Here is a 14,434-nt window from a genome sequence, read left to right on the forward strand (position 1 = left end):
TGAACTCAGGTACTCCTGACTCCAGGGCTGGTGCTCTATCCACTGCGCCACCTAGCTGCCCCCTGCCTCTCCTCTTAATACTACTTGCCTGGTATCGTCTGCAAGGAACTTAAGAGTATGTGGTATCAAGAGCCCTAAACTGGAGGAGGAAGCCCCTGATATGTGGGGTTTAACCACTTGCACTACCAATGCTACAAATCATGTACTTGAATAGGAAATCACACAACTTGTGAGTGTATGGATGGGATGTCCCAAGGCCAATCTGCCTCCTGTGATTCTTCATACTCCATCTCCAACCAAGGTGTTGTGAGTTGGATCCAAGGCCAGGCCTAGGATGCCTCTAGTGAGATAACACTTCTTACCAACAGGGCCAGGGAAGGCAGGGTCTGAATTGACAGCTCCCTTCCTAGTGGCCCTGAAGGTGCAGGTTGTGTCTTAGAAAGCACTGGATTGAGACATTTCTATGGCAGGACTAAACTGGGTGACCCTCAAGAAAGGAGGCATCTCTGTAAAAAATGAGCCATTTGGAATGGAGAATCTCAAAAGCCCCTTGGCTCATATAGGTAACCTTCCTGAAGAAATAGATGCAAGGCCACTAGTGAGTGACCTAATGTCCACGGGGTTGAACATTTTCCCACAATCTTTTTTTTTTTTAAGTGAGGCAATTAGGGTTAAGTGACTTGCCCAGGGTCACACAGCTAGTAAGTGTTATGTGTCTGAGGCCAGATTTGAACTGAGGTACTCCTGACTCCCCAGTTCGCCACCTAGCTGCCCCTTCCCACAATCTTAAATTTTGCAACTTAAAGAACAGAAATAGTTTTTGCCATCTCTAGCTTTATTGAGTTTCTGATCCATTTTAGCACATCACTTCCAATGATTATTTTATGATATAAGAAGGCAAGATGTCATAAAAGATTGTAGATATATAACTGCAAGGGACCTCAGAGGTCATCTATCTATCTAGCCCAACCCTCTCATTTTATATCTGTGTAAAGTGTTTAAGTGACATGTCCAAACCAAGATTGTAGAATTATTAAGTTACACACATTTGAACTGAGGTCTTTTTATTCCAAAGCCAGCAACCCTTTTTTCCAAGCTGCTTCCTGTAACATATCCTGCCTAACTGACAAATTAGGACTTTTTTGCCTAATTCAACATCAAGAATATTCAAACTGACAAAAGGTAGCAAGAGTATATTATTGACACTAATAAAAGATCATAGTTGTTTTCAAAATATTAAGCAATTTGTTTATCATTCTGAAAAGAACTGACAAATGTTCACTTCATTTATTTATATGTAAAATCGATTTCATCTCTGCAGTGTTAGAGCATATTAATTTCCTTCTCCAAGAGTGTCATATATATATTATAAACATTAAGCAAATGTTTGCAGAATGAATAACATCTGAATCACAAGATCTTAGTTAGATATATAGATATAAAAGATCTCAGAAGTTATCTATTCCACCCCACACACACACTTTTAAAAAGTTTAATTAAAAAAATCCATTTTCTCTCCTTCTAAACTCCCTCTCCCCCTATTAAAAAACAACAACAATAACTTGTAACAAATATGCATAGACAAGCAAAAGAAAAATTTCTGCATTGGTGACATCCAAAAAAATGTCTTCTTCAACCTGAGTCCATTCATTCATTACCTCTTTGTCAGGAGGTAGATAGCATACTGAAATTCATCATCAGTCCTCTGGGAAACTTGGTCAGTCATTGCATTGATCAGAATTCTTAAATCTTTCAATGTTGTTTTTCTTTACGATGTGTGTGCATATAGAGAGACTAGAAAGTATGTGTTCTTGTTCTTTATCAATTCATTCTATCAGTTCATACAAGTCTTCCCTGGCTTTTCTGAAACTGTCCCTTTCATCATTTAACATACAATTAAGAAAGAAGGAAATACGCATTTATTAAGTATCTACAATATGTCAGGCACAACACTTTTACAAATATTATCTCATTTAGTACTCACAGCAATCCTGAGAGGTAGGTGCTATTATTATCCTCATTTTTCACAGTTGAGAAAACTGGGCAAACAGCGTTAAATGATTTGTCCAAGGTTACACAGCTGGTAAGGTTCTGAGGCTAGATTTTAACTCAGGTCTTCCTGACTCTAGGCCTAGCACCTATGCCACCTAGCGGCCTCTACTAATATTCCATTATGATAGGGGCAGCTAGGTGGCACAGTGGATAGAGCACCAGCCCTGGAGTCAGGAGTACCTGAGTTCAAATCTGACCTCAGACATTTAACTCTTACTAGCCGTGACCCTGGGCAAGTCACTTAACCCCAATTGCCTCACTATTAAAAAAAGAAAAAAGAAAAAAATATTCCATTATGATAATATACTACATTTTGTCCAGCCATTCTCCAATTGATGGGTATCCCCTTAGCTCTGAGTTCTTTGCCACCACAAAAAGAGCTCCTATGGATATTTTTATAAATATGGAATCTTTTCCCTTTTTCTTTGATCTCTTTGAAGTATAGGCCAAGTAATGCTTTTGCCAAGTCAAAGAACATGCATTGTTTAGTAAATTTTGATGCGTAATTCCAAATTGCTTTCCAGAATGGCTGGACCAATTTATAGCTCCACCATTAGGATGCCTATTTTCCGTTAGCCCCTCCAACATTTGTCATTTTCCTTTTTTTTACCAATTTTGCTTATCTCAGGGGTGTGGGGTCCTTTAAATGGTATTTCTTTAGTCACTAGTGATTTGGAACATTTTTTCATGGTTATTGATAGCTTGTATTTCTTCTGGAAATTGCCCTTGTTCAGAATTTGAACTACTTCTTTGTATATTTTAAAAATGAGATTTCTATCAGAGAAACTTGCTACAAAGATTTGTCACCAGTTATCTTTTCCCCTTCCAGTTATAGTCGCATTGGTTTTGATCGTGCAAAACCTTTTTAATTTTATATAATCAAAATTGTCTATTTTATCTTCTGTGATCAAATCTATTGATCTAAAAAGTGATTTCTTCCTTGTGCCTCTGATTTGATATCACTGTGTCTAAATTATATATCCATTTGGAGTTTTTCTTGAGATATATATATGTGTGTGTATGTGTGTGTATGTGTATATATATATGTATATACACATATGTACATGTACATATACATATATATGTATATATATACAGAGAGAGAGAGAGAGAGATGTTAGTCTATCCCTAATTTCTGCCAGACTACTTCCATTTTTCCCAGTTGTTTTTGTCAAATAGTTCTTACTCCAGTAGCTCAGGTCTTTGGGTTTATTAAATACTAGGCTACTACTGCATGTTGACCTATTTCTTAACCAGTAATCATCTTAATGGTTACTTGTTTGTAATTTCATACCCCTATAACAACCCCCCTTTCTTCCTAATTTTTTTCCCTTGAAATTCTTGGTTTTCCCCCCTCCTGATATTATTTTTTCTAGTTCAATAAGGTGATCATTTAATAGTTTGATTACTGTGACATTGAATAAATTCAGGTACTAATGTTTCTCAAATCATTTAGGTCTGATTTTACTTTCATAAATTGTTTTGTAGTTGTAGTAATATAGTTCCTTTCTGTGTCCTGGTAATTGGACTCCCAAGTGTTTTAAGTATTCTATAATTATTTTATATGAAATTTATCTCCTCCTGCTGAATTTTGTTATTAATATGCAGAAATGCTGATAATCTGTGTGTATTTATGTTCAACAATTTTGCTGAAATTATTTCAGCTAATTTTAATTGGTTCTCTGCGGTCGTAAATAAGTAAACAATCATGTAATCTGAAAAAACACAACCCAAAAACAAAATCAAAAATCACCTGTCTCCTCCTTGTCTACGCTTATTACCTCCATTTCTTTTTCTCATTTTATTGCTATAGTTAATGTTTCTAGCACTTTATTAAATAGTGGACATCCTTATCTCTACCAGATATTTCCCCCTATTCCTTTTATAGATGATAATACAGGATAAGTAATTTGCCCCAAATCACAAAGCAATGGAGCCAAGATTCAAACTCAGATCCTGTGACTGTAATTTAATAGCAGTTTCTATTTTAGCATGGTACTTTCCAAGATAATTCATAATGGACTTTTTTCTTCCTTGATATCTGCATTAAAGACTATACTGGACTTTTTCCTCTTCCACCACTTTCGAGTTTGCACTTGGTTCCCTCAACTGCCGACATGAACAACGACGGCGGCGAGTTCGTGGATCTGTACGTGCCGCGGAAATGCTCCTCGAGCAACAGGATCATGGGGCCAAGGACCACGCGTTCATCCAGATGAACGTGGCTAAGGTTGACAAGTTCACAGGCAGATTCAATGGCCAGTTTAAAACTTATGCAATTTGTGAAGCAATTCGTAGAATGGGAGAACCTGATGACTCTATTCTCCGGCTGGCAAAAAATGATGGTATTGTTTTAAAGAAATCTTATGGGATGTGTCTTAATCAATCAGAAAAAAAAAAAAGACTATACTGGAAATGCTAAAAAGTCTCCTAGGCTGCCAATTAAGACCCCTATGGTCGCAATGAAGTCATTAATGCTTTTGATTATCTGTACACTGGACCTGGAGTCAAGAAGACCTAAGGTAAAAAGTATCATGTACCACAGCAGGACTGTGAAGCCACTGAGTGTAAGCCTTTTCATTTGAGTGGTCAGAGTTCTTAAAGAGGGCTGCTTCTGGTCTCAGATACTCACTAGCTATGTGATTCTGGGAAAGTCTCTGTTTGCGTGAGTCTCCTCACCTGTAAAATGAGGAAAACAATAGCACCTGCCTCCCAGGGTCGTTATAGGAGGATCAAATGAGATGATATTTTAGCACTATACCTGGGATTTAGTAGGTACAATATATTTATTTATTTTATTTATTTATTTTTAGTGAGGCAATTGGGATTAAGTGACTTGCCTAGGGTCACACAGCTAGTAAGTGTTAAGTGTCTGAGGCCAGATTTGAACTCAGGTACTCCTGACTCCAGGGCCGGTGCTCTATCCACTGTGCCACCTAGCTGCCCCTTAGTAGGTACAATATAAATGTCAGCTATTAGCTATTATTCTTATTAAACCATTTTGTTTATTATTTTTCTTACTGGTCAGTGGCTGCTCTCATTGAATTAACCTGAAGGCTAGTCTTCCTAAGCACCTGTATGGGATTTTTAATGGTTTGCATTATTCTTCTCATTAACAGGGATTATATTTAAGTAGTACCCTTTAAAAGAAGCTCAAGAGGACCCTCCTAACCTAAAAACAAACAAAAAACACCTGGGTTTAGTCCCTGAGGCACAGGTCTGGTGATGATGACTATGGAATGTGTATTTGGGGAGGGGGGGGGATGACTGTTGTTCTGGGCCCCCAGGTGCCAAGCAATGGTAAAAGCTTATGATGGACCACCAGAGTAACAGTTCTGGCCATATTGGTTAACAGACAGTTTTGCTAGCAGAGAAAATAAGTTCTTTGTTTAAGGAACTAGCCATTAGTAAATTCACTAGCATAATGATGAAAGGAATGTGTTATATAAATTATTGGGAGACTAGGCTGGGTTTTCAAAAATAATGCTACTTACTTATAAATTAATGGCTACTGTACCAGTTTTGGCAGTAAGAATTTATTATTAATATCACATATTCACAAAATATTGACTGCATGTCTCCCTGATTTCCCCACTGGTCACAGGCTTACAAACAATTAGCATGGAGAGTAAAAGAGAGTCAAGAGACTAGAGAGTGACCCTGTTGTGCACAGGGATTTTATCCTCTTTTTGGTAGAGATGGGTCACCACACATTGATCTATGCTAATTGGTTAGCATCATTCAGCTCCATTGATTGACATGACTGGGTTGGGGGAGAGTCTAGAGATCAAATTCCAATCATTTAGGTGTGCTTCTTCTCCTAGCTAATGAGAAGGATCAATGTGTATTCCTTTTCTTAAGCTCAAGGCTCATCCCAGGCTGGTATTTGGTGAGAGGGAGAGAGTAGCTAAAACTAGTATCTGGGTTTCTCCCAGAAATCCAGTATTAATAATTATTTTCTCACAGGAACAAACAAAATCCTGGGCAGATTCTTGATGACTGATTCTGGAAACCCTGAAGAGAAAGCAGTTTTAAAAGTACCATGTCGCCACAGCAAGACTGTGAAGCCACTGAGTGCAACCCCAATACAGGCATCAAAAAACTATTGCTTCACTTGGTTGCCCAAAATCTTTAAAGAAAGCTCCTCATAATTTTGGATGCCAGTGCTTTCTGACCATAAAACGGATGACTCAGTAGTGCCAGGGGGAAAAAAGTGGTGATTCAAGAAAACTTGTCCCATGAGTTACTTGAGGCCTTCCACAATCTGTGCCTTGTGGTTGAAAAATCATGTCACGAAAAAGATGGCTGTCTCACCAAGCCTTTACCCACAACCTGTAGAGTAAATAGGAAGGGTGGATCCACTTAGCAGGGCTGTCCTGAAGCTACAACCAGGAACTCAGCAAGCTCCAGCAACAACAGCTGATACAGGGAGCTAAACCCATTCTGGAGCAGGATACCATTTTCTCCAGCTGCTCTCCAATTTGGTGCATTGCAATACTAGGTAGGCACTGGAAGGAGGGATTCTGCAATCTTTCATGTCCCAACTACCTTCTCCCACTCTATCATCAATTCAATCTCAGAGATTCTATGATCTCCAATTTCATCCACAATCACTGGCAAGGGCTCTTCATGTGAGGTTGGTAAGAATCCCTTCCAGACCATCCCTCCTTCCTTGTCTAGTTACCCAGCCCCACCCCGATTTCCTTTGATTACTTTCTGCCCTGGATATGTTGACTCTGGCAACTGTAGGGCTTTTAGATTCCTATACCAGGAAACAGTATTCTTCAAAGGCCCTGTCAGGAAAGCTATATCATCCCAAGATGAATCAAATGTTCTCCTTCCTCTCCTAACAGTTCTGATATCTACTTCTTCTTTTCTCCCTCAGCTGGAGAGGAAAAAAGGAGATGGGTACCCACCTCCTCTTCATGCAAGCTACCAGGCTGTGCCAGTCAAATAAGGCAGTCAGAATTAACCAGTGCCCTCATAAACATGTGGTTCATCTGATGGAGGAGAGGACTGAAGCATGGGGGGTTAACTGGAACAGAAGGACACAGGAACAATCTAGCATAAGGTAGTCTTGGCAGCCTTCATTCAGGGTCATGAGACCACTGGGATCTAAAGTTTCAGAGAAAGAACCTTTTGCACCATAGACCCAAGGCTGAATATCCCCAGAGTAATTACACCTAAGCCTACAGTCTTGATAAGGGTAGTAGCAATGGCTAGAGCCCCTGGAAATTTAGTGAACTGGCTTACTATAGGTGGTGCCACCATGGTTGACCCTGTATCAACTGGGTCAGAAGTGGGTAATTCTCATTGGCCTCAAGTGGTCAAAATATGTTGCAGATGGTGACATCCAGCCCTACAGTTACTGGGCTCAGAGTTGCACCCAATGGAGGAGGTCACAATGGATGGCACTTTGGCTGATCTGCCTGTGACCCAGGGAAAATAGGGTGAAGCTCAGGAGCAGATGTATATGGCAACACCAGTAATGCTTCTTACATGATGTCAACAGCTGAAATCTTCCCTGCCCTGTTTCTCTGCTTTAGAAGAGCTGGAAGCTATGTGGTTACAGGGCAGAAAGGGCCTTCTTTCAGGCCTTTGTGAGGCATTTGCCTAATTGTGAATTGTCTCTCTTCCTCTCCCCCACTTTCCCCAAGTTAAACAGCACCAGAGTCTAGGGATGTGTGCTCTTCCTATACACACTATGTCCCTTCCTTTTTTCTTCTGTCTGAGGATGCTGGCACAGCATGGGAGTACATGAAATGGTGGACTTGGAGTCAGAAACACTTGGGTTTGAATTCTATTTGACATTTACTAGCTTTCTGACTCTGGACAAATCACCACCTCTCTCTACCTCAGTTTCTTCATATGTAAAATGAGGGTAATAAGTTACCTCCCACAGTTGTTATAAGGATCAAATGAGCTAACATGTGAATTGTTTTGCAAATCTTAAAGCACTATAAAAATGCTAGTTATTGTATAAATACTAGTTGTGTTGTCTCTGGTGTGTGAAAAACTATATTCCCTCACTGTTTTAGGGAACAGGCAAGCTGAAGGGAAGATTGTAAACTCTTCAAAAGCAGTGCTTCTCCTATTTCACATCCCAGGGCTTGTTCTGCATTATCTAATGAGTGAATAAAAACATAACTACTTGGGAAAAAAACGTGTTATATAGGATTGCTCTCAGGAAAGGAAATGTTTAAAAAACAAATTACATTAATAAATTTTTTGTTTGTTTTTAAAGGAAAGCATTGAATGGGGTCAGGGGGAATCTTTCAAATTTTTCTGATAAGGGTTTGATATCACAAACACTTTGTGTGTGATTGCATAACATATATTATTGTAATTTTGTATGTGTGTATATACATTTATTGAGTTGAATATACATTTATGAATGTATACCCAAGACATTCCCCAATACTACATGGCCAAAGGACAAAAAGTTTTCAAAAGAATTGCAAACTATGAACCATATGAAAGAATGTTCCAAATCTTCTAAGAGAAACAAATCAAAACAACCCTGAGGTTGCCATGTAAATTGGCAAAGCTGACAAAAATGGGAATAATGTTGGAGGGTTTATGCAGTGTTATTAGAGCTATGAAACAGTATAACCATTTTGAAAAGTAATTTGGAATTGTCCAAAGAAAGTGACTAGGCTTAGTACTAAATAATTATAGTACTTAGTACTAGGCTTATATTCCAAGCCACTAAGAAAATTCCCATCCATACCAAAATGTAGCAGGGAGGGGCAGCTAGGTGGCACAGTGGATAGAGCACCGGCCCTGGAGTCAGGAGTACCTGAGTTCAAATCCGGCCTCAGACACTTAACACACACTTACTAGCTGTGTGACCCTGGGCAAGTCACTTAACCCCCATTGCCTCACTAAAAAAAAAAATGTAGCAGGGAACCAAGAACTGGAAACTGAGTAGATGCCCATCAATTGAAGAATGGCCAAATAATTTGCAGTTTATAAATCTAATAAAATATTACTGTCCTGCTAAATATCAAGCAGCATGAAAATATCTAAAAAAACTGATGCAGGTAAAGTAGGCAGAGCCAATAAAACATACACAGTGCAAAGGGAAATAACCACACAAAAAATGAATGTTGCAAAATGGGAAAAATATTATATGTATTATAGGGTATGGAAATGTTTTACATGATTGCACATGTATAACCTATATCTGATTGCTTACCCCTTCAGGGAGGGGAGGATAGGAAGGAAGGACAATTTGGAACTCAAAATGTTTTTAAAATGTTTTAAAATTGTTTCAATGTGTAACTGGGGAAAAAGCAAAATGTATATTTTAAAAATTAAAATGTTTAGGGGCAGCTAGGTGGCGCAGTGGATAGAGCACAGGCCCTGGAGTCAGGAGTACCTGAGTTCAAATCCGGCCTGAGACACTTAACACTTACTAGCTGTGTGACCCTGGGCAAGTCACTTAACCCCAATTGCCTCACTAAAAAAAAAAAAAAAATTAAAATATTTGTTGTTATATGGGATTGCTCTGGTGGGAAAGGGTAAGCTGAAGGGATACTGAAGGAAATTTTGATATTAAAATAAAAAAATTAATTAAAAAAATTTAAAATTTAAAATTAAAAATAAAATATATTAAAACCATCTTCAAGACTTAATTGGCTCACGAGACTAAAAGCTTGAGATTTCTCATGCTCTTAGTACAAAAGCCAGACCACCCTCAGACTTCTGACCAGCAGATCATCATGGACAATACTGACACAGGAGGAGCATGCTCAACCAAATCAATGCTGCCTGCTCACTGAACTTCCCTTATGATGGCTAAATAAGCCTTTTGTTAACTGCTCAATTTTCTACAAATGTCTTTCTTTCAATCCCAAACCTGAGGTCTGATGTCCAACCTAGATCAGGCCTGGCCTACAACTGGCCAGACTGAAATTGTAGTCATTTAGGAATTAATGTAAGCTCCCTGTCAGCAGGGAAGTTTTCATTTTTATTTCTATATCTCCAGTGCCTAATATATGGTGCTTAGAAGCTTAATAAATAGTAATTTAATAAATAATTGTTGAACTGAACTGGTTGCTATCTTGGAAGGAGCTCTCTATTGGAGTGTTTCTAAGGATGTTTGTCCTGGTATTTGAAATGTTATCACTTGGATAACATTTATCCAAAATAGAGATAATACAAAGCTGAAGACAGTCACTACATTATTTGACAAGAGCCAAGATCCAAAAATTACTTAATGGGATTAAACGCTGGGTTGATTATAGTAGTTTATATTAAAAAACCTCCACCAAGTTTTAGTGGATTTCAAGCTCAATATAGTCAATTGTGATATAGAAGCCAAAATGGACAGGACTAACACTAATAGTCCTACTGTACTCAGCCCTGGTCAGATCTCATTGGTTCAGTCCTGGGTATGACATTTCAGGAAAGATTTAAAGGTTGTCCAGAGGATGGCAATTGGGAAATTGAAAGAAATGTATACTCATTAAAGGAAATTTGAACTTTAGCCTGGAAAACTTTTGTCTTGACCAATGTGGGATTGGGGGGGGCGGGGGCAAACTAGCCATCTTTAAGTATCTGGAGTTGTTACATTGAAGAGGAATCAGGCCTGGCTTACTTGACCCCAGAAGGTGGAACTATCATCAATCATTAGAAATTACAAAGAAAAATTTAGACTTCATGTCAGGAAATAAACTAGGTAATAATAAGTCCAAGTGTTTTTCCTGAGGTAGTCTGACAAAGTAGTACTATGAAGTTAGAAGAAAGCAAGAGGATTTTTTAAAATGATTGTACGAATTCCTGTCTTTTTTGCGTTTTGCATCACTGAAGAATCCTATATCAAATATACATTGTTGGGGCAGCTAGGTGGTGCAGTGGATAGAGCACTGGCCCTGGATTCAGGAGGACCTGAGTTCAAATCTGGCCTTGGACACTTGATGCTTACTAGCTGTGTGACCCTGGGCAAGTCACTTAACCCCAATTGCCTCACTAAAAAACAAAACAAAACCAAACCAAAAAAATATATACATTGTTAGCTTGAATGCTTACTCAAGGTCTTTTAACCAAATCTATAGCAGTCTAAACATACAAGCTGTATATTTAGAGGTTCCCATGGGAAATCCTAGGTGGGGGCATAAGGAGTGATTTATAAGAAGCTCCCAAAATTGAAGCGAGTCCAGAGCTTAAGGTTATGGTATGATGTTACATGAGAGGGCTCATCCAGGACACTTATAGAATGAAAGTACATAGATTGAGAATGTGACTCCCTATTAAGCCAAAATACATACTCTTTGGGAGTGATTTTTTTTTTCTCTACTTGTTAGCTGTTTGTGGTTGCTTTTAAATTTTTATCATTTTTGGAATTTGGTGGAAAGTACACATTGCTGTGGTCTCCTTATGAAGAATGTAAGGTGGGCATTTAGAAAAGGGCAACTACTGCACCAGCTTATCCAACGTGGAGCCTTCTTAAGTCCTCAGAGAAATATCCAGAATTGGATCAACCAAGGTAAAGTGACTAGCCCAAGTCACACAATTTGTAAGTACCTGAGGCAAGATTTGAACCCTTGTCTTACTGACCTAACTTTAAGTCCAACACCCAATCCACTACATCACTGGTTTCAAACTCAGGGGCCCATAACCCATACACAAGGATCCCTGCAGGTTGCATTTTCACTTAAAAGGTACATATTAACTGTTTTGTTACATTTATTTTGTTAAATATTTCCCAGTTACTTTTTAACCTGACACCTCTGCACTGCACCAAAACAGTTCATTCTGCCAGTCTATCTGCCATTATATGATCTAGATGACCCAGAAATTTTAAATTAAGAGGAAAGAGTAAAGGGAATGAGTAATAAACCTGGGGAAAGCCTTTCTTTGGGACTTAAAGATTGTTTCCTTGAGAGTCATGGCAGACACTAGTTGTATGACCTTGGGTAAGTCACTTAACCATAACTTCCTTCAACATCTAGGGCCATCTCCAGTTGTCCTGATGTATGGCTCTGGAGGAGAGTGTGAAGCTGGTGACTTTGCAAACCCTCCCTCACTTAAATCCAATTCACTGCAAGTCATGATATCACCCAATATCACAGTCCTCTTCAAAAACAAAGGACAGTGGATAAAGCACCAGCCCTGGAGTCAGGAGTACCTGAGTTCAAATCCGGCCTCAGACACTTCACTAGCTGTGTGACCCTGGGCAAGTCACTTAAGCCCAATTGCCTCACTTAAAAAAAAAAAAAAGACAAATAACATAAACCAGCACCTAATCTGGGATTTTGATATCATCTTGAATAACCTTCAGAATATATCCTTGGCTCAAGTAGTTACTGACCCATGCACATTTTATAACAAATGAGTCATGGTATTAGGGATGATTTTAGTATTAAGTCACAACTTCAGCAACGAGCAGTTGGAGGAGCAACATTGACCCTGTCCTCCCCTACATCTGAGTTATTTTGACTGCAGAAGTCTAAAAGACTATATGGTCTTCTCAGGTTACAGCATTTTAACAGAGAACTGAGGGGCTGCCTCTTTAACAAGCCCAGAGACTATCTTTTGGCTGAGGACTCTAGAATAGCTGTGTTTTCTAGCATCGGTCATGTGGAGATATGATGGGGCAACCAATCATCTAAGTAGATGCTAAACCCCCACTTCCTCAGCAGCTACACAACTAAAGACCCATTAAAGTTCTCTCCACCAAAGGTTCACTGTCAAGTTGTTCAATATCAGAAACAAATATGGTTTCATCAACGAAAATGACAGGTATAAAGGTAATTGTTGCAGCAATGGATCTGGATAAAATATCTGAGGGAAATGAGAGAAAAGTGGAAGAAAAAAACATTACTGGGAACATTCAGTTGGTTGAGCAGAATGAGGAAAAGAACATATCAGACAATCAGCTAGAGAATAAAGTCAGTGTACTGTCATGTAGTCAAGTTTAAAGTAGGTAGTCAACTAACTATCAATCTGGAGCCACTCATGTCCTGGGGCATTTCAATTTAGATTATTTGTCTACATACTCTGCAGGAATTGTCATTATTCAAAGATTACTCAACAACCAGGCTGAAAACAGAAAGGGGGAAGAGAGGAAAGAGCAATCAGAAATGGGCACTTGACACATTTACCTCTTTAAAATAAGGTGTTTGGACTAGATTTCTTCTAAGATCCTTTTTAGTTCTAGATCAAGACACTCCACAGTGACACAAAACAAAGGCTTGTTGTTTTGTCCATAGGTGGCCCTGTCCAAGTGGCATGGTCCCCAAGTCTTCTTCTAGCTTCTAGTAGACTTCAAGTACCTGCTCATGCTGTTACCCCACTTGGAACTGTTACCTCAGTTCCAACACAAAACCTTTCCCCAATATTTCAACCAGAATTTATTGCTCCATTTTCTAACTTCTAGCATTTTTATTCTGCACCATTTAGTATTTTAATTATACATTCCCTCTTCCCCTTGAAGACAAGAATGTCTTCTACATCTCTGTATTCCCTATAGAGCCTAGCAATATACACGTATTATGCATCTGAAAGACCTAAAGTGTCCAAATGTCCAATTACAGTTACGTGTTGAGGTGAAGTATGTTAGTTTTGAAGTCAGCATTCAGCATGACACCCAGACCAGAAACCTTTCAAAGAAATCTAATTTAATTACCAACCTATCTTCTTATGCTTTGGTTCCTATCATTTCATGAAATAGTCCCTTCAACAACCAAAACTTCTGAGTGGGCAACCAGCCAAAACATCAAAGATGCCCGTTATTAGGGCAGCTAAGTGGTGATAAGATAAAGCACTGGCCCTGGATTCAAGAGGACCTGAGTTCAAATCTGACCTCAAACACTTGACACTTACTAGATGTGTGACCCTGGGCAAGTCACTTAATCCTCACTGCCCCACAAAAAAAGGGGGGGGGAACCTGGTGAGCAAGGACTGAGTTAGGAGGATAGAATATGTACAAAAATGTGTGTAAATTCATATTAATATTGTAAGATACATGTCACAGGATTATTGTGACAAACAGGTGCACAATGTAGTGTGGAAAGAACACCTAGATTTAGAATCAGAGAACAGGACCTAAATTTTATCTTTAAATGATGGGATTTGACTGGATAATTCCTAAAGTTCCCTTCCAGTTCTAGATATTACAATAAAAAACATACAAAACTTGATACCTAGAACTTTAGCTGAGCTTCACAGCTAATGCTTGAAATTCTTGACAATCCCACTCTACCCTAAATTCCCTTGGTCCCCAGAGCAACTGTTCCCAATCCTTCCTTCACTTGTTGCTCATTATACTCCCAACTCACTTATACCAAGTAACTTTCCCCCATACTCCACTAAAGATTGAAGCTGATACAAACTGTCCAGATCCCTCCTTTCCAGTTTTCAATATTCTCAGCATTAT

General features: G+C 38.9%; 1 protein-coding gene across 1 annotated transcript in view; it reads left to right on the forward strand.

Annotated features, from left to right (window-relative positions):
• ZSCAN21 (zinc finger and SCAN domain containing 21) overlaps positions 1-4,921 on the forward strand; it is a 40,701-nt gene extending 35,780 nt beyond the window's left edge. The window contains 3 exon segments of the mRNA XM_044001483.1: positions 4,105-4,236; positions 4,239-4,391; positions 4,394-4,921. Coding sequence (XP_043857418.1) covers positions 4,105-4,236; positions 4,239-4,391; positions 4,394-4,434 — 326 coding nt within the window. The 3' untranslated portion in view covers positions 4,435-4,921.
• The last annotated feature ends 9,513 nt before the right edge of the window (positions 4,922-14,434 follow it).

The sequence above is a fragment of the Dromiciops gliroides genome, chromosome 4 (genome assembly GCF_019393635.1).
Source record: "Dromiciops gliroides isolate mDroGli1 chromosome 4, mDroGli1.pri, whole genome shotgun sequence".
Lineage (NCBI taxonomy): Eukaryota > Metazoa > Chordata > Mammalia > Microbiotheria > Microbiotheriidae > Dromiciops > Dromiciops gliroides.